The sequence below is a fragment of the Arvicanthis niloticus genome, chromosome X (genome assembly GCF_011762505.2).
Source record: "Arvicanthis niloticus isolate mArvNil1 chromosome X, mArvNil1.pat.X, whole genome shotgun sequence".
NCBI classification, from domain to species: Eukaryota; Metazoa; Chordata; class Mammalia; order Rodentia; family Muridae; genus Arvicanthis; species Arvicanthis niloticus.
This window is the reverse complement of record NC_047679.1, coordinates 63344946-63366993: the sequence shown is the minus strand read 5'-3', so window position 1 is coordinate 63366993 and position 22048 is coordinate 63344946. Positions and strand designations below refer to the sequence as shown.

The 22048-nt window shown below is 35.8% G+C and overlaps 1 protein-coding gene and 1 non-coding gene across 4 annotated transcripts in view; one reads left to right on the top strand and one right to left on the bottom strand.

Annotated features, from left to right (window-relative positions):
* Rps6ka6 (ribosomal protein S6 kinase A6) overlaps window positions 1-4721 on the top strand; it is a 98666-nt gene extending 93945 nt beyond the window's left edge. For 2 of the 3 annotated variants that reach the window (XM_034486115.2, XM_034486116.2), the window contains exons 23-24: window positions 1805-1936; window positions 2959-4721. In XM_034486115.2, the coding sequence (XP_034342006.1) occupies window positions 1805-1936; window positions 2959-3090 (264 nt within the window). In that variant the 3' untranslated portion in view covers window positions 3091-4721. The remainder of the gene's footprint in view (window positions 1-1804; window positions 1937-2958) is intronic. The other variant, XM_076919114.1, reaches the window with a different exon arrangement.
* Window positions 4722-19147: 14426 nt separating this feature from the next.
* On the bottom strand, window positions 19148-19221 carry Trnar-ccu (transfer RNA arginine (anticodon CCU)). Its single transcript has one exon. It is a non-coding gene; the product is annotated as a tRNA-Arg (tRNA).
* Window positions 19222-22048: the final 2827 nt, after the last annotated feature.

Below are 22048 nucleotides of genomic sequence, written 5' to 3'. Positions count from 1 at the left end.
TTTTTCTCTGCTAACTTTGTTAGTTTGTGTTTTAAATGTTTGGTTTTTCTATTGTAAAGTATGGATTGGTGTGGGGGATTTTTTTTTTCCTTTTTAAGACAATGCCTTGTACAGCCCAGGCTCCCTTGGAAACTTGAAATATAGCCAAAGATAACCTTAAACTCCTGATCTTCCTGCTTCTACCTTCCAATGCTGGTGTTACAGGTATGTGACACTTTACCAAGCTTATTTGATATTTGTTTTTAAATGACACATAAACCATAAAATTTGTTCATATTAATGATATAACTTGTAGTGCTTTAATACATATATACATTGTATAATTTTAATGTAGGTTAAATATATCACCTCAAATACCTATCATTTCTTTAAAGTGAAACATTCAAAATTCTCTGTTCTAGGTGTTTGTTATTATCTGTAATCATACTTGTCTGTGGTAGCATACCAGAAATTCTTGATTCTATCCAACTGTAACTAATCAGACTTACCCATCTCCCCTCCCCACTATATTTCCTTATGTCTCTTAACCCAGAATCATGAGTTCATTCTTAATTTTCATGATTTATTAATTAAGTCTGTTTTAAAGATTTTCATGCAAATATATAATATACATTGATCATATACCCCCCAAACCCACTCTCCCCTTTCTCTTCCTGGTATTTCCTTTGTTCCCCTAGACAATTTTGCATGTTTCATTTTTAATATGAAATTTCTGTTTTTGCAGTTGTATTTTAGTCCAAGTTCATTATTTTGATTATCTAAAGCACTGAAATATTTTAGCAGATATATTTTTTCTTTTCTGTTTTTATTTTAAATAGGATCAAACTTAGTGTTATTCCCAAACTTATTCTAGGCTGGCCTCTAACTTGTTACAGTCTTCCTGCCTAAGCATACGGATTTGGGAGAATACATTAACATTATTTTGTATCTGTTGTTGTTACCATATCATCTGTAGTTTCAGTGTTTTCAGTAATAAAAGATTTTACAAATTATTTTTCTTTATAAGAAAATTATTGTTGAGAGTTCACTTGTTATCCTAAAAGTGGTAAGGATAGTTTACTCAAAGTATTACATAAGTGATTTGGTATTTTAAATTTATAATATCTTGCTATCAAGTTATATTCCATCACAGTTTCATTATAGCAGTGATCACATATTCATAGATAATTTGATGAAGATTTCTGATGCCTGAACCACTATCATAACAGTAATTTCTTTACATTAAATTTATACTTTGCTGACCTCAGTGTATAATGCAGAAAACCATTACTTACAGAGTTGATTAACTAACACACAACTTACCCTTTGTGTTTTAGCTGTATAGACAGACCATTGCATCTTGGAGTCTAATTTATAACAATGTTCTATAGCTCTCTTTTCTCTTGCCCATTTAAAACACTACAGGCAAACTCCCGCTACCTTAAGTATTTTTCCCCCTCTTTCAGTACTAACAAATTCACTGTTCTAAAAATTTGGTACATAGTGATTTACAAAAAATTTTTAAAAACTACTGTATAATGAAAAATCTGTCTCAAGATTATCTTTTTATTTGTTTGAATTTCATACATGAGCGTCTATGCCATTCTTGCTCTCCCCTTTTCCCCTCCATCTTCTCCCTTTCAAATTTGTGTCTTTTAAAAGGATTTTGCTGTTCTGTATATATTCAGCTAACTATACAGAATATAGATACTGTTTTTTTCCTAAGTGTTGATAAAACAAAATATTATAAAACCATTTTTGATGCTTTCATATTTTGAGGAAATCTAAATTATATATTTTCAAATTAATTTTTGTATCCATTTAGGATTTGCTTTCTCATATGCTCCACATGGACCCACATCAGCGTTATACTGCTGAACAAGTATTAAAGCACCCTTGGATAACACAAAGAGAACAACTGCCGCGTCATCAGCCAAACTCAGATGAGCCACCACAGGTTGTTATGGTCAAACAAATACATGCTTAATGTGTAGTGAGGCTCTCATGTTACCCTCTGATGATTCTTAAATGACTATGTAAAATATCTTTATTTCTTGAAGATTTTTTTAGTTTCTTTTTTAACATTCATGAACTCATTGATTTTTACTATGTCTTTTCTGATAAAATCATATTTAACTTATATAAGTTTCCCAAAATAATGGGTTTTATGGTAACATTTTATTATATACATATGATGTATTTTGATCATATATACTCTCTTATTCCCCTGATATCCCCTTCTGTTATCCCCCTTATCTTGCTCTACATCAGTAATGGTAATAGTACTTTTGTCTCTTTTTTTTTTGGTTTTATTTTAAAATTTTTTTTTAAATTAATCATTCCATTTGTTTATATCTCAAATGATATCCCACTTCCCAGTTACCCCTTCCACTAACCCCCATCCCATGATATCCCACTTCCTGGTTACTCCTGCACCAACTCCCCATCCCACATCTGCCCTGCCCCCTCCCCTTTGCCTCTATGAGAGTGCTCCCGTACTCACCCATACTCACCCACCCCACCGTTCCAGCATCCCCCTATGCTGGAACATTACACTTCCCCAGGACCCAAGGCCTCCCCTTCCATTGCTGTCAGGCAAAGCTATCCTTTGCTACCTTATGTGTCTGGTAAAACAAAGATGCCATATATGAGAAAAAGTGTGTAGCATTTGTTTTTAGAATCTAGGTTATTTTGTTTAACATGACTATGTTCGTTTCCTACTCATTTTCTTGTGAGTGACACAATAAAACTTCTACTGTGTAAATATTCCAAACTCTATCTCTGTCTGTCTGTTTGTCCGTCCATCCATCCATCCATCCATCCATCCAGGCAACATGGTTGATTCTGTATCTTGGGTCCTTGCTACAGGAGCTTATATAAAAGGGTACATTTCATAGATAGAGGTCTTGTTTTGTATTATGAAATACTTTTTATCTCAGAGATTGTTACTGAACTTGTAACGTTTTGTCATTATTTTAGGAAGCAGTGGCTGCACCATATTCTGTCTTGGCTCGGACCCAGAACAGGCATCATCCAATCCTGGAGCCTGTTACTGCTTCCCGTTTAGCTCAGAGACGTAACATGAAAAAGCGAACATCAACTGGCTTATAAGGGTCTTAGTGTTCCTCAGCTAACTGGATGAAGAGAAAATTAAATGTGTGTTGTGGGTTGGCTTTGTTTATTTTGTCTAATCTCATATCCAAGGTATTTTGTTTCCTGCCACATTACTTGAATATTCTGTTTAAGCCTCTTTGGAGAGGTTGGAATTTTAAATGAACATACATAGGTCCATAATATTCATACTACGTCATATTGCAGTAGTGTTCAAACATTTAACTATATAATTAATTGATGTCCACAAGGTCTTAACTTCTCTGCACATTAACTTCCCAAAATCCTTTCAAACAAAGTTAACCTATTTTTTATTATTTTACACAAAAATGGTTTAGGAATTCATTATTAATAATCAAGATACTTTTCATATGTTATAATGCTAAATAATCATCAGTATTTTAACATCATTTCCTAAAATGTAACTTTTGTTCTTAAAAGAACAATAGAAGTATTCTAATAGCTTGTGCATAGCCAACACACTCCATTCATTTGAGTCTGTTTAGATACTAAATGTATAGTAAAAGTAGTTTGGTGCCTGAGCAAAATACATTCGTGCTAATATATGAATTCCTGATATGGTCGGTGCCAAAGTTTTGATAGAATAATTCAATCACTAATAATTTGTGCAGACAGATTTGTATATTATCCATAAGTGGCTTCATCTAGAGAAAGTTTTCATAAGCCTTCTAATGTTTTACAGCTAATGAAATTGTAGTGAATGTGAAGATGTTTTTATCCAAAGGTTTCATGTTGGTGTTGTAATCTCCTAAAAATGTCATAGTTAAGCCTTTGAATATGCACTTCATGGTGTTAATACAATCTTGGTGTTATCTAAGCTGACTTTGAAGTTAACCAATTGAATTTAACCATCATCTTTCCCCTTTATAAGTGAAGCTACACTGCTGTGTTCCTGATTTCCATGTGGTGTGAGCTACAGTGTAGCATATTGATCTACCTTGAATCGTATGGTGATGTAGTTGAAGTTTTATTATAGTGGACTTCTGCACTTAGCACATATGATACAATATAATGTATTTCATTAAGCATCAGATAATTCTACATACTTCAAGAAAATAATTTCACATTTTAAATAGGAAACAATATTAATGGTTGACACAGAAATTTGAGTACATTTAAAAATCATTTATAATAAACTGGCCAAATTGGTATTATTAAATTTATAATGCAGAACCAGTGTGTAATGTGTATTGATTTTTTTCAAATGCTGAAAATTTTAAAAAGTCATTTTATATTGTTAAAGAAAATACCATTAACTACTACTACTGACAGAAAAAATTCATGAATGTAAACTGGAGGATATCAGTTTTGTTTAGTGAATAGAAATGTGTTACTTGTGTGTGCTAGGTGTACTCTTTGATGTGCATTTTACTTTGCTTAGTTCAGAGAGAACTGATTACTGAGTATGTGATTTAGGCTAGGAGACATGTAACGTTGGAATTTGATAAAAACAAACTGTATGTATTCTCTTTAAAATGTAAGTGATCTTTATCAATGCACAAATATCTGTTTCCTACATGTGATATATAAATTCTGTATTCTTATTTGAAGTGTCTTTTTTTTAAAATGATTGGACAATATTAAACAACAGCTCATCTGATACCACACAATTATCTAGTCTTGGTGTGATATTTTGTGACTTTAGTGTTTCAATTTGGTTAATTTTCCTTTTTTCTTTTTGTTTTATTGCAATAAGTACCTGCATTTAAACAGTTGTGTCCCTACATTCTAAATTAGTATGCTCCTGTCATGATCTTCTTTGTGCTGTTACACATCCTTACGAGTTGTTTTGTTGAAGTCAAAGACATAAGTTTTAGGATACATACTATGTTCATATGTGCTTTCCATCTAATAAAATTAAAGAAAATGAACCTGGAGAATGAAACATTATCATAAAATACCTTTCAGCCTTTGTGTAAACAATAGGTTAAAAAATTATTGTAACTTTCAGTTAGCTCTATCAGAGATCTGTGTTGGACAGCCTGATATGAAAGGAACATTAAGGATTAACCAATGAATATCATGCTTTCTCATCCTCCAGTGAGTATTGACTGTGCAAAAGATACAGGCGTGCTAATGCATTTGCCTGATTGTGGAGTAGAGAGACAACACTACTGTAAAGAAAGTCCTGGCCACACCCTTGTTTAGTAGCAGTAGGATGCCTACCATGTCTTCTTCTTCTAGAATAAATTTGAGTGGAAGGAGTGAAGGTTCAAATACTTTCAAAAATAAGGCTTTTATAAATGAGTGACCAATTAAAACAAACATTCAATAAGACTGTAGCATACTATAGTTCCTAATGGATTCATGATCAGTTATTTTGTACTCTTTGGTATTATTTAAGAGCAGCACATTTTTGAGGTAAAACTTTGAGGTATTTTACTGTCCTGGGTGGAAAGGATATTGAACTTATTTTTGTCAAAGGGAAAACATTAGGTCTGCTAAGGTAGACTAAGAATCCATTGTCTGGAAGTGGATATTAACATTTTAGGAAACCATTTGCAAGAAAATTAGAATGTAGTGCTGATGTCTGATTTCCTGATATTAGACTTTTAACCTATTAGGAATGTGTAATTTCTTTTATTATTTGTTTTTGTTTTCTGATTTCCTGGTATTGAACCTCTTAAATACCATCCCTGGGTAGGTTGGTGTGATTTCATTTGTTTGGCAACCCACAAAGTTAACAGATACTTGGTGTATCTGAAATATGCCCATAGAGACTCATTTATATCACTTAATTAATATTATCCCTAACTAGAAGAGATCCTTCATATATAAAGAAGACAAAAGAAAACAACAGCTTAAGGCCTTAAGGTACACTGGAAAATTGTACTTTAAATTAGGCAGTTTGTCCATTTCCTTCATTCTCTTCATCTGGATTTCTAAACCCTTCTACAGTCCTACTTGATTGCCTCACAACATTTCTTCACCATTAAGACTTACCAAATCATCAGAAGGATTCAGTGCTCCAAAAGGACTTTACTCTTTTTTTTTTTCAGATCAAGATTTCCATTTCAGAACAGCAGAGTTCAGCTAACAAAACAACAGAGAAGCTATAACACTAAATTAATGCACATTTTCTTATTAGTGGATAGTTGAGAATGAGCACTTTGCAAGGAATAATGCTATTAAGTAAATGTGTTTCTAATTGGAGGAGTTACAAACAATCAAATCAAATTGAATAATTTTAAATTCAGTTATTGTTGAATTCTCTGGATTAAGGAACATACTCGGAAGTTCCCAGAGTCAAGCCATTCAATAAAAATGTTTCCTAGTTGTGGAGCTCCTTTCTTTCCATGCATTCTATATTTTGTCTTCAAATATTCCAAGTTTTTGTATATAATGAAAAGAGACATCTCTATAACAGTTGTAGAGGGTGAAAGGTATTGGCAGCCATTTCTTTACCTGTTTAAACTCACATTTACCTGTATTTTCATTTCTCACAATACGTAGTGAGTAACATAAGTACTTTTATTCAACCCATAACTGTATTAATAGAGAAAAAAAGCACAGAAATTCAAATGAAAACTATACATGGATCCCATGTATACATAAATCTATACTCTCTGTCTAGATTTTAGGAAGGACCCAGAGATCATTTTATCACGTTATTTTACAATAATAGTTCAAGCTGTAGTAAATCCAGGTTAAATAATTATGATTAAATTTATTTAGTGGTTGGGTTTTTTCCTGTTCAATGCTTATTAAGAAATTTTTAGTGTTTATCTTGAGATCAGTGATTGCTGAGATGATTTGAATGGTTAAGTACTGTATTACCTGCAGGAACATAAGTCCATTAATAGTGATTGCTCACCACATCTGTTACACTTGTGGAGTCTCTGTTCCTGCTTTTAGTCTTACAGACTAGTGGAGTCTAGTCTATAATTTGTGTAAAATGATAATGCTTGATTATCAAAAATTCAATATGATTGCTAATATGTGGAAGCCCTCTACTTGGATATACTAAATCTTATATAATGAGCATATGTTTCTTTGAAATATGAAGAATATTACCAAAGAAAAGTACTTTTGGAACAAAGAAATTTAAGATTGCCTTCATTACATTAAAAAAATATATGTTTCAGTTGTTGATTAGCAAAAGTTTGAGCTAAATGTGCAGAAGTATATGTCTCTGTACACATATATACCAAGTAAAGGTTTGTTCTATATTACTATTTCTAAACCACAGACAACACAGTCTTGGGAATGACTGCTTAATAGGTATCAGTTATTCTTGAAAAATAGCTGTTATTGAACATCAAGTTTTATGTGGGACAGTTCTAGAGAGTATATCAATATGTGCATTTATTAATATTTGACATTTGACCAATTTGTTGTCTTTTTTCTTTTATCAACTAATATGGATCAGATTATATTTTCTCACTTATAATTTGTTTCTGCAACTGATACCTACTACTTATAGCAAAAGCATAAGATTTTCTTAGTATAGTAAAATTATTTTGAATACCAGTAACCTAGGAATAAACTGGCACTTTTATAAATTATATATAAACTTTTAATTAATGTCATTGCACTCCTCAACAGAAGTGCTGTTAAATAGAAATTGTACATAGATTCACTTCACAGATACTTAAAAATCTAAAAGCTGAAATTAAAGGAGAAGGTTCCCTAGGTTTCTATAAACTGTATTTTCCCCTATTATACATTTTATACCATCACTTGTTTTGTAAATATTTTCTTTAAAACGCTGTTCTTTTTGACATGATATTTTCATTCATTTTTCATCATGAGATAATATTTAGTAGTGCATTCTATAGTGTTTTTTCCTCACAGTGCTGCTAAAGAAATCACTATCCTTTTGAATTTACAACATGCCAAAGATGACAAAGTTATATTTATTTTTCTTCCTGTTAAAACATTGAGCAAAAATTATCAAAAAATTATGTTAAATTACTGGCATTCTCTGGGTACTAAATAAAAAGGCTGTAACTCTCTAACATTTTATACTTGTCCTTGCTTGAGCATCTTTGGATGTAAACCTGTCTTATTAAATACATAACTAAATTATGCAATTCATGGAGTGGAGAGAGGGAGATAAAGAGGGAGAGAATATGAACGTGTGTGTATACACAAGGTTGGGTGCCAAATGTAGCAGGAGTTTAAATTACTGTTTGCTTATACATGCTCCTTGATATTTCCAGAACTATATTTCCCCTCAAGATTCTTCTAGCATCCTTATAAGGTGAAATAATACAAGAAAATAGGCGTACAAATGTTGGGAGCCGACTTTTAGCAGAAAGCTGCTGTCAGCTTTGCAGCCATCTTGAGCCATATACCCTGACATGAGACTTGGATTACAATAGCCTACAACAGCTGAGCACACTCCGATAATCTTGGCTTAGATACCTTGAGATTAAAGGTGCGTGAGATTAAAGGTGTGTGAGATTAAAGGTGTGTGACTTAAGAGTATGACTTAGAAGTATAGAGATCAGAGTTAGAGACAAGACCTAAGGGCATGATTAAAGGTGTAACTTAGAGGCGTGGCTTAGAACCAGACTAAAGAAGACAGAACCAGACATCAGACGAGAGAGAGAGATTCATACACATCAGACATTAGGTAGAATCTGCCCTCACCCTCGCTCTTGCTGAAACCCGACCTGCAGACCAGAGCAGCAGCTTGGGCCGGGATACAGTGGCCGCCCAAACGTGGGTCAGCCCAGGCCTCAACATTTTGCCAGGGCTGCAACATTTATTTTGGCCGCCCCAACTTGGGGCTAGTGCGGTCCCCAACATTATTTTGGGCGCCTGAACAGGGACTCGAGCTTGGGCCCCAACATTATTTTGGTGCCCGAACGTGGGGCAGCAAGAACGAGAGACCCAGTGACGGACTTTACTGGAAGAAGGATCTGTTGATTGTCGCAGGAATCTGCCGCGTTGAGAAAGGTAAGGAAATGGGACAAGAAATTAGTCAACCTGAATCCAACTCTCTGTTTTGGTTTGCTTCAAGAAAGGTAATGAAAATGGGACAAGAAATTAGTCAGCCTGAATTCAACTCTCTGTTTTGGTTTTGTTGTTTGCTGCTCACATGTGTTAATTTTCTGCTTTTGTTCTTGAATGCTGTCTTTTTTTGTTCAAAATAAAAGGAAGCATAAGTTAGAATCCAAAATACAACCAAAGGTTGATGACAATTTGTCAGAGCCAGATTGTGCTGACCAAGAGGAAGAGGAAGTCAAATTTTATGATGCTGAAATGCCCCCTCCCTATGCACCTCCACCTCCAAGTGCTCCCCCAATGGAGATGGTGGTTATAGATCCCATTAGGGAGTTACAGGAAAAAAAATCTGTTCTTAAACAACAAATAGAGTTAGAAAAAGAGTATCAGGATTTAATTAATCAGCTACAAAAATTAAAGACAGGAAAGATGTCTCAAGAGGTAAACTGAAAATCCCCTGGCTCCTTGCATTCCTCAACCAGGAATCCAAAGGCAGTCCCTATCACCTAGCTTAAGATTAGCCACAGATCAGCCAGAGGAGGGAAAGGCTGAGGCTTTCCCTGTATCCGAGACTAGAGACAATCTAGGAGTTGCTTGGAGACATCACACAGGTTTTAATTTTCAAATTATTAAGGAATTAAAAATGCAGTATCTCAATACGGTGCCACTGCTCCTTTTACTCTTGCAATTTTAGACTCTGCCGCAGAGGAGTGGCTAACTCCTAGTGATTGGAATACCTTAGCGAGAGCAGTTCTTACTGGTGGAGACTATTTAATTTGGAATCAGAGTATCATGAGAATTGCAAAGAAACAGCTAGGAGAAATATTCAGGCAGGTAATGGTTGGTCCTTTGATGCCTTAGTAGGAGAAGGGCAATTTGCTTCTAGTGATAACCAGATGCAATATGACCCAGGTTTATTTGCTCAAATTCAAAATGCAGCCATGAAGGCTTGGTGTAAACTTCCGGTAAAGGGAGACCCTGGTGCATCTTTAACAACAGTCAGGCAAGGGCCTGATGAGCGATTTTCTGATTTTGTTCATCGATTAATGACAACAGCAGGAAGGATTTTTGGTAATGCAGAGGCAGGTGTAGATTATGTGAAACAACTTGCATATGAAAATGCTAATCCTGCCTGCCAAGCGGCCATTAGACCTTATAGGAAAAAGACAGACCTTACGGGGTATATCAGACTTTGTTCTGACATAGGTCCCTCTTACCAACAGGGCTTAGCTATGGCGGCTGCCATGCAAGGACAATCAGTAAGAGATTTTTTGGCAAGTAAAGACAGAAAGGCATGTTTTAAATGTGGTAAGCCTGGACACTTTGCAAGAGATTGCAAAGTAGAAAATGAGTTAAGCAAGAGACAGCCCAGAAGACAGCCTGGGCTCTGCCCAATTTGCAAACGTGGAAGGCATTGGCTAGTGATTGTAGGTCTAAACAAGATGCACAAGGTAATACCCTTTCCCATAATCAGGGAAACGGGAACAGGGGCCAGCTCCAGGCCCCGAACCGACGCAAGCCAAAACAGGCTTATGGAGCAGTCAGTGTCCTACCAGGGAACACCAATCCCTTTCTGAACTTAGTCGAGCAACACCAGGAAGTGCAGGACTAGACCTCAGTTCTGCCACCCACACAGTATTAACCCCAGATATGGGACCTCAGGCCTTACCCACTGAAGTGGCTTTATCAGATTCACAATCTAACTTGGATCAGGCCATAAAGGCTCATGAGTTACATCACCTTAATTCTAAAACTTTAAAAGGTATGTTTAAAATTACCAGAAAACAAGCTAGACAAATTGTCAAACAATGTCAATCATGTGTTAAACTTTTACCAGTTCCTCATTTGGGTGTAATCCAAAGGGACTGATACCAAACAGTATCTGGCAAATGGATGTTACTCATTATAATGAATTTGGCAAGCAAAAATATATACATGTATGTGTAGACACATACAGTGGTTTCATCTATGCAACATTACAAACTGGAGAAGCAAGCAAGCATGTGATTGCTCATATGCTTGCTACAATCGTTGTATTGGATGTGCCTAAACAGATAAAAACTGACAATGGCCCAGGTTATACAAGCTCCAGTTTCCACCAATTTTGTGAAAGATTGGGAATACTACATAAAACGGGTATTCCATAAAATCCACAGGGCCAAGGTATGGTAGAAAGGGCTCATCAAACTATAAAATGTCTATTTGAAAAAATTAAAAAGGGGGAATGGTACCCTACCAAGGGATACCCCAGAAATATCCTTCATCATGCACTCTTCATTTTAAATTTTTTAAATTTGGATTCTGAAGGAAAATCTGCTGCAGATAGATCTGGCATCCTGATACCAAAAGAATTTTGCAACAATCCTCTGGAAAGACCCATTAACTGGAACCTGGAATGGGCCAGATCCAGTGCTTATCTGGGGAAGAGGTTCTGTTTGCATATATTCCCACACTGCAGATGTTGCACATTGGCTGCCAGAGAGACTGATTAAACAAATAGATAACAATAACAAATCCAGGGAGGAGAAACCCCCTGAGAAGCGTATTTTTTCTTCACAGGAAACATAAAGATGCTTCACAATTGCCTTCAAACTGGAACAGATCAACGAGTAAACCTGACTTGGGAAGTTATCAGTGCTGAAGAAGACATCACCACCCATATCTCCAGGGTGGCTCTATTGGACTCTTGATTCCCTGACTTATGATTTAGTGGGGAACTAGATTGTTTTAGATTTAGTGGGAATTTAGATTGTTTAGACCCAGGAGAAACCCACTACCACAATTACTATAGTTGTTTTTTGGGTTTTAGATTGACTAGAGCAGGAACAGGGATTTCCTTAGTTTTCTTTAGATCAAAGCTATGATCAGTTTTGTATTTATATAGATTTAGATTCTGGTATAAGACATTTATAAACAGAATAGAAGAGGCTTACACTTTTTACTCCTCTGATAGAGGGAGTTATATGTTGCCCTTTAAAAAGAGTGTTGCTGTCATACTAACTATTCAGGCGTTGTTAAGTCTCTTGTCTTTTGGGTCCATGCAGTTCAACAAACTGATGGCTTTTGTATGAGATGCTATTCAAATGAAACCCACACAGGCCCATTATTACAGGCTGGAAGTAAGGGATTGCAAAACCTCTGTCATCAAGACTAATGAGGTGCATTCCCTAACTTACGCGCTAAGCTGGATAGTCAGTGACGGGTAAGAGAGCATGCCGAGACCCTTGCCCCTAAAAGAAGGGAGGCCTCACCATCCTAAGACAGGAGCTCAACCAATGGCTGTTGAGTATCTAAGGACGGGAAAGGGAGGCTGGGGTCCTTTGCTCCAACCTAGGACAGGCACGGTTTCCGTAAGTTTTCTCAGCCTTTCCTTTTGAAAAAAAAAAAAAATTTAAAAAGGAGGACCTGTTGGGGGCCGACTTTTAGCAGAAAGCGGTTGTCACCTTTGCAGCCATCTTGAGCCATATACCCCGACATGAGATTTGGATTACAATAGCCTACAACAGCTGAGAACACTCCGATAATCTTGGTTTAGATACCTTGAGATTAAAGGTGCGTGAGATTAAAGGTGTGTGAGATTAAAGGTGTGTGACTTAGAAGTATAGAGATCAGAGTTAGAGACAAGACCTAAGGGCATGATTAAAGGTGTAACTTAGAGGCGTGGCTTAGAAGTAAGACATGTAAAATGCAGAGGCAGACAGTAGGATTCAGACATTAGGGAGACTATAGAAGACAGAACCAGACATCAGACTAGAGAGAGAGATTCATACACATCAGACATTAGGTAGAATCTGCCCTCACCCTCGCTCTTGCTGAAACCCGACCTGCAGACCAGAGCAGCAGCTTGGGCCGGGATACAGTGGCCGCCCAAACGTGGGTCGGCCCGGGCCTCAACATTTTGCCAGGGCTGCAACATTTATTTTGGCCGCCCCAACTTGGGGCTAGTGCGGTCCCCAACATTATTTTGGCGCCTAAACAGGGACTCGAGCTTGGGCCCCAGCATGCAAATACGCATTCCTTTAGGCCTTCTCAAGAGAATGCATGTATCTGCAAGATAAAGTGGCAGACTCTTCTGCAGTAGGAACATTTGTCTCCAAGAGCTGACCAATTCTTTTATGCTTAGAAGAAATACAAAAATTTAACTGAAGAAAAAATTCCATGGCATATGACATTATAACAACTATGTACACAAAATGTGAGTTCATATGTGGCAATCAAAATCTTCACATACCTTTTATTTCAGCTTCTTAGAAGTAAGCATGGCCCACCCCAGGTCAACTTGAAGTTGTAGAAATTGCTTTCCCACTGGCTGTATTCAAACAAAAAAAAACAAACTCTGCTTTTGTTTCTCTTATGTGAAATAAGACTCAACAAATGTGTCCTGTATTTTTGTGTCAGATACTATTGTTAATTTTCTTTCTTAAGCAGAAATTACAGTTTTTCTTAATACGGTATTTAAAAATTGAAACTCTAAAACATCTATGACAACAATAGGTATGCTAATATCTACAACTATGAGATCATTTATTTTGAACATTAAATTTAGATCTGAACTCCCTGATAGGAAAGGCAAAAAAATTCAATAGTTATTTGACAAGCATCCTAAATTTTAAGATATACCTTTGGCTAATCTTAAGATTTATTTATTCATTGTATATACAGCAGTCTCCTGCATGTATGCCCAAAGACCAGAAGAGGGCACTAGATTCCATTAAAGATGGCTATGAGCCAGCATGTGGTTGCTGGGAATTGAACTCAAGACCTCTGAAAGAGCAGTCAATGATCTTAACCTCTGAGCCACTTCTCCTGCCCTGTGAGCCACCATGTGGTTGCTGGGAATTGAACTCAGGATCTCTGGAAGAGCAGTCAGTGCTCTTAACCACTGAGCCATCTCTCCAGCCCTGTTAGACTGATTTTCAAAAGATAAAATGTAGTAACAATCTGCTCTTAGAGCCTTGAAGAGAATAATGACTTAAACCATTTTGTTACAGCAAGTATATGAAAACCTCTTGGTTACAAATACTAACTTGTGTATTGAACATTGAAAGAGAATTTACTGTTTGGCTTTCATGTCTTGATCCCTGTCATGGAACTAGATTTTTTTTTTTCCTTTTTTCAAACATACTTTCAAAACTAATCCATTTTGAGACTCTATATGATTCCAAAATGGAAATAACAGGTCTGACCCTTTTTTCTTTATACTTAGATCCTAGGAGTAGAGTGATATGCCTAAGCGATACTTGAACTGAAATTGGAATGAGCTAGGGCACTTCTGGTGATATGTGATACATAAATAAGGGCAAACGGGGTAGATAGCAGCAATTTTCTTTTTGGCTACCCAAATATCTTTCCTGTATAGTGGTAGCTTGGGTGAGAAAGAATTCCTACAAGCTCAGGTATTTGAAGACTTGACCCCCAGGTTAGTAGAACTGTTTGAGAAGTTTATAGGGATGTACAGCCTTGTTGGAAGGAAGTATGTCCTGCCACTTGCTTCCATATTTTCCCACCATGGCAGTCTCATCCCTCTGGAAATATACAAGTCAAAATAAACTCTTCCATACGTTGTTTTTAATCACAGTTATTTCATGACTTCAATAAGAAAATTAAACAGTAAACATATCCATGTCCATTTTAAATATATATATATATATATATATATATATATATATATATATATATATGCTTTTTTATAAAATTCATATAGTATCTCACTCTTCCCTAAAGAATACATACATTCTCATCTATTTCTATAATGTAACTTCAGGACCAAGAACTCTAGGTGATATGCAATTCTCTTAGTTAACCTTTGTGATTCTGTCTTTTGTATGTTTATAGTTTTCTATTTGAGGTTAATCTCTGTTTCTGATGTTTCTATACTAACCTCCGTTTCCTGTTCATTAAAGCTAATTGTTTATTTGATGTAGATATGTAGAAAATGACATAGTTCTGAAGGCTACTACTGCATAGATAAGTATACTAAACATGCTGCCAATATCATCTATACTGTATTCTTACACAGCCCCTGTAGGTAACGTAATGTGCATTACTATAACCCAAAACTCTGATAGAAAGAGCTCCAAAAGAAGCAGAGTCACAGTTTCAGAGGGATTTCAATCTATGACTGAGTATCTCGGTTTGTGCCAATGAGAATCCAAGCCAAAGCTCCTCACATCCTGGTAGACTAGGAACCAGGGGCTGATAAGGCATCCAGAGGCCAACTCTTACATCTATCAGTCAGGCCCTGCTTCCCAAAGTCTACACAGCTTACAGTGGGGCCAGAAGCTGGAGATAAAGTACTAAAAACATGAGCTTATGGGGGACCACTTCAGATTCAAACTGTAACAGTAACTAACTTGGTTTTCTGATTTGTGTCCTTTATATAAAGCTAAACACTCACAGTTTCCTTTTTTGATAAGCAAAGGGCCTCTACTTTATACTCAATTTAGTTTGGAAATTATTAGCTTATAGGTACCATTCTTATTTCAGTCTTATGTGTTATTAAGTGTACTTCTTATACTTTATTTAAACTCCTATGCTTTGATAGTTTCCAATGTTTTGCAACCACAAATAATGTCAGAGTTCATACATACATGTTTTTACTATTTATTTATTTATTTATTTATACTCCAGATTTTATTCCCCACCCCATCCAACCTCCAACTCTTCCACATCCCATACCTCCTCCTCATCCTCCTGTCTCCACAAGATGTCCCCACCACCCGCCTAACCAGACCTCCCCACTCCCTGGAGCCTCCAGTCCCTTGAGGGTTAGGTGTATATTCTCTGACTGAATGCAGACCCAGCAGTCCTCTGCTATATATGTGTTGGGAGCCTCATATCAGCTGGTGTCATACATATATTTTATATTCTTGATATATCCATGGTTATATATCATTTACCCTAATACAAAAATTTAGAACCAGAATTTTTTGATTTAATAAGTTCTGTCTTGGTTGCTTTTCCTTTTGCAGTGATAAAATGCCCCGATAAAAGCAACTTAAGAGAGAAAGGCAGTGGTAGCGCACACCTTTAATTCCAGCACTTCAGAGGCAGAGGCAGGTGGATTTCTGAGTTCGAGGCCACTGGTCTACAGAGTGAGTTCCAGGACAGCCAGGGCTACACAGAGAAACCCTATCTCAAAAAAAAAAAAAATGAGAGAGAGAGAGAGAAAGGACATGTGTTGGCTCATCATGGTAAAGTTGAGGCAGCACAGACTGGAGACAGCTCATATGTATCCACAATCAAGCAGAGAGTAATGGATGACTTCTCTCAGCTCAGTGTCTCTTTTTATGTAGTACAGGATCCCAGGCCAGAAAATAGTGCTACCCACAGTGGATCTCCCTCAGTTAACTGAGTCAAAATACTATCCCTATCCCAAGACATGCTCACAGACTCTTGGCTCCCTGGTAGATCTCATAAAAATCATGATTGAGATTAGCCATCACAAGTAATTGTTCTTAATATATTGCCAAAATCTCTTCCATTGACATTTAGGCTATTTTGTATTCTTCCCAGAAATGTCAGAAGCACCTATTTTTAGACTAGTTGTCAGGAGCAGTAATTTCATCTGGGAATTTACTAGAAGTGAAATCTGGAGCTGGGATCCAGCAACCTGTGATTTAATAAGGTAATTCTTTAATTGAGTTTAGAGTATGCTCATTTTTCCAATCCCAAAATTTGCTAAATCATACTTAATCATAGAATACAGCATGGGAATATGTTGTTAAATGAATTATTTTTTGACCTCAATTATTGATACCTTCACCTTTCCAGTATAAAGGTGGTTATTTTTAGTAGACAAAATATAAACAAGATGTTAGCCAAGAAAGTCATACCATGATTTAAGTTGTATGATAAGCAACGTGTTTAATACCCCTTACCTATTTTAGAAAGTGCTAAGAAACACAAGTGCACCAACTATATAGTAACAATTTTGTAAAAATTAATACATATATACATTTTATCTTGCTCATTATCTACCTTCCCCCAGTTCCCTTCCACCACCATCCCAGCATCTCTCTCCAAACGTCATGGTTTTAAAAAAAGCCCACCATGTCTAATTAGTGATGCCTATACATGCATATGTTCAGGGTTACCTACTGGGCCATCTCCACAAAGAAAAATAACTCTCTCTCAGAAGCCATCAACTGTCAATAACTCTTTAAGTAGGGGTGGGGCCTCAGGAAACCCCGCCTACTCCATGTTGGAAATTTTTAACTCTTGATCTTGTGGAGGTCTTGTGTGAGTAACCAGGGCTGCTATGAGTTCATGTGGGTAACAGCTATGTCATGTCCAGGGAACCTTTCACAGCACGACTCATCTTCTAGCTCTTCTATTGTAACCATTTTTTAAAAAGAATTATTTAAAATTTAAATTACATTTAAAATGTATCCTGGCTAAACAAAATCTATATACTGCATTTCAGCAGGAGCGTGAGAAAGATGGAAGAAGGACATGGTGGGGGAGTAAACAATTGATTCATTATAAGTATGGAACTCAAGCCATCTACAGCTCAAAATGGAGCCTTTGATTTTCCTTAGTTTTTGAACGTAACATTTTATGTACATATAGTCACCAAAATCTCCCTTTCAATCATTTTTTTAAATTTTTGATTGTTTTAGATGACTTTGTAGTATTCATTGCATCTTTCTTTCATAGTTTATATATTTTGACAAAATTAAATGTGAATTTTTCTAAGATGACTGTGTACAAGCACATAGATACATGCATGACTGACTTCCAGTATTTTCTTCGCTCAATATCACAAATGTCAACATGATATGACACCTGTTTCTCAACATTCGTACCATTTTCATGTGACTGACTAGTTTCCCCCTGATGATCAAAATTTAATTTTGAGTGTCAGATTTCTTGTGTTTCTGTCTTCTGAAAGGTGAAATTTTCACCTGGGCAAGTAATGAGTTTTTTTGGAGCACAGTTTTTAATGAAATGAGACTTCACATTTGACATCTTCATAAGAGGTGACATTCTCTGTCGAGGTTACACTACTCCTTCATATCTCTGTGTAATCTTAAGAAACCAATACAGATACCTTTAGTTAGGTTGACTATTCTATAGTATATTGTAACATTCTTTAGGAATTAGCTTTATCATTCACACATACATAATCAGGATTGGCACCAGCTTTTTTTTTCATTATTATATAGGTATATATACCAGCCAAGGTACAGAGGAGGCTCTTTCATGAGTTTTCTGTTACTATTGATATTCAAGGAAAATTTGATTGCTAGTTTTTAATTTTATAGTGAAGATCACACAGCATGATGCTTAAGAGTGTTTCAGAGCTGTATGAAGCTATGAAACACAAATGTATTTCTATCACATTTAATTAGATTGGGTTTGAATAGGATATTAACTTTTGATTCTATAAGATCTTCTGTTTCATAAATATAAATTGTAGTGCTTTATAAGTACATTAGAGTCTATAACATATAAATTATTTAAATTTTGAAACATCTCTAAATATTGTTCTAAAACTAACAGTATTTTCCTTAAAATAACAGAATTTATTTGCAGTATTTTCTATTTTATTTTTTTCATGTTTTTCCGTATTATTGTTCCAAGTTTAGTTTAAAGGAATCTAGACCTAATATCTTCTTCCTATAAGATTACATAATGCTCTTAGATCATGTTTCATCTATGTGTTTTTGTAGATTTAGTAGCTGGAAATAAGTTTAGATAACCTTCCAGTTGTGCTGGCTGGTTTTATGTCAACTTGACGCAGGTTAGAGTCCTTTTTAACTGGAAGAATGTATAAAAGACAATACTCCAATTCTCTCTCCCAAAGACATTCAGTTTGTTTACTCATCTCTTCAAAGTAAACTAAGAAAAAAATCAGAAAATTTCAAATACATATCCTAATAGGTACTGCAAAAAAAAAAAAAAAAAAAAAAAAAAAAAAAAAAAAAAAAAAAAAAAAAAAAAAAAAACACCTGATGAAAAAGTTTTACCTTTAGGAGGTAATATCCAGTAGCTAGGCTTCACAAGTCTTAGCAAAAGTCTGCTCTTTATCACCGAAGTATCAGGAAAGGAGAAATTAATAAAAGACAATCACAAACATTTCCACCCCAGATGGGACTCAAACCCACAATCCCTGGCTTAGGAGGCCAGTGCCTTTATCCATTAGGCCACTGGGGCTGACACTGTAAGCACTTACAGAAGAAGCCTAATATGGCTGCCCTCCGCTGCCCTCTGCTGCCCTCGGAGTTCTGCTACTCTCGGAGAGGCCCAACAAGCAGCCGAAAGAGTCAGATACAGAAAACTTACACCCAACCAATGGACAAAGATGGGTTTCCCTGTGATTGAATTGAATTGGGGAAAGGCTAGAAGTTGAGGAGAAGGCGACCCTATAGAAAGACCAGCAGTCTCAACTAACTTGGAGCCCCGCCCCGCCATACAGCAGGGGACTGCCTGATGTATATTTGCAGTGAGAGAAGACTCACCTAATCCTGGAGAGACTTGAGGCCCCAGGGAGTGGAGAGGCCTGGTGGTGTGTGAAGTGGGGGTGGTGGGGACAGGGGAGGAGGTATGGGATTAGGAATAGTCAGAGGGAGGACCGGTAGGGGATAATGATTGGACTGTAAATAATAACAATAACAACAATAGTAATAATATAATAATAATAATAATAATAATAATAATAATAATAATAACAACAACAACAACAACAAAAGCTCTGTGCTACGGCTGATTACCACAGCAAGAGGAATGTAGAAAGTCTAGCTGTTCTCCTTCCCCGTGCTGTACAGCACTACAAAAACCCTACCAGGATGATTTTTCAGTAGAGGTGGAATGGAGAGACTAGACTTTCATTTCCTGCTAATCTATGACAACTCACTATCTGTGTAGCCCACTTAGGGAGATGGAATTCTATACTATCATTTAAATCTTGAATCGATGATGTGACCTCACACCCAAAGGATGGGTAATTTTAGGAAAGAGACTGTGGAGAGACAGACTTTCTACCCTCAATCAGCTGTGATGAGACAATCCCACCTCCCGTTTTGGTGTTAGAGAATGTTACATGTGGACTATTCATAACCCACTCTAGCCAGTGTGGTAGACATGTATGAAGGATCAGAAGTTCTGTGATTTTTTTTTTTTACATTCAGAACTTTACTTTGTGCTGTCTTTATGTGTGTACATGTATGGCTGTACACATGCAACATCGTATTTGTGCGAGTTGGTTCTTTTCTTTTTCCATGTGGATCCCACGGATTGAACCGAGGGTGTAAGGCCTTTATTTTTTAAGACATCTCACTAGTTCAAGCGCTATACTTGTTGCTACTCCTAACCAGCACTATTGAGGATTACCTTTTCTTTGGAAATCATAAGAGGCTAAGGGGGAGACAGAAGGTTTGCCTTCACCTATCACTGAAGAGGTAGCACATTTTACTTCCTCTGTTGGAGTCATGTTAAAAATCCAGCTAAAACAAATGGTTTAAATCAAATCCAGAGCCTCACAACACAATAAAAACATGCAGATTTCAATAAAAATTCCTCATATAAAACAAATCATCAAGTTCATGGAAAAAGACAGAGGGTAACATCAAGAAAGCAGTGCTATGAGACCTGACACATCTAAAGAGCCATGATTAGAGTAAAATGATCCACAAAACAGTGATAAACAGTTGGAAGAACCATGAAATATTATTAGGAAGACAGAAAGAACACCGTAAGCAAAAAACAAAGGCTTAAGTACAATAGGCTTAAACTCTCTAAATTATATTTTATGGTTGAAGCAAAATATAACACTGTCATATGTGATTATAAAATTAGATAAAAATATTGAGGAAAATTATAGAGCACTAATTGAAATAAAATGAGGTTAATTTTCTATACTTCATGATTTTTGCTATAGTGAAATTAGCTTAATATTAAATTATATAGATGTAATGCATAGAGCTATCACTAAAATACAAGGAGGTACACTCAGAAACACTATAGATAAAGTGAAATTATTAAAGCTATATACAATCCAAGAATGTTGGAAGAAGAAAACAGATACAAAAACAGAATGATCTTCTAATAGTGTTTTAACAATTTAAGAAACTTAAAGGTAAATTAAATGTACCAATTAATTAGCAGATTGTCAATGTAGATTTGGAAACATTACTCAACCATATACATTGTCTGTACCATAAAAAATTTATTTCAGACATGATGGTATATGTTGGTGTATGTTGAAAATAAAAGGCTGGATATATATATATATATATATATATATATATATATACACACATACATATATATGACATTAAATACACTATATTAAAAAGGCAATCTATGCATAGAGAAATATATGTCATATATACATGTATCAAATAGTAAAATTGCAAAACACAGGGAATAAAAATTAATGTAACATAAAAGAATTATAGAAAATCCCCAATTACATTTGGAAATGCCAGCATATGTCACAGAATTTAAAAGGACAAGTAAAAATTACCAAGTGTATAGGCAAACTCAACAGTGTCATTAGTCATCAAAGTCTACTCTACATTTAACAACAAGCACTCCATCCTCAAAACTGAAGAGTAACATTCCTTTCAAGTATCCCCAGAGTATATATCCAAATTAGAGCATTTGTTCCATTTATAAAACATACCTCAAAACATTTGAAACCATTAAAATAATTCAAAATATGTTAACTGCCAACCAAAAAATGAAATAACATTTGAAATTATTAAGGAAAATCTGACAGGAAGGTTTAGAGAAACAATTGTAAACAACAGAACACATGTAGGGTATTTTATTTATTGATTGATTTTTTTTAAATTTCACATCGTGCACCCCAATCCCACATATCTCCTTTCCCTTCATATTTGCCCTCAGCCCATGCAACCTCCCCCCTCAACAAAGAATAAAATAAGATAGAATAAAAAAAATCTTTTTCCGGAGGCTATAGTGCGTCACAGTGTGTTACAAAGTGTACTCTTTTGTCCATACGTCTTTACTTGCAAAT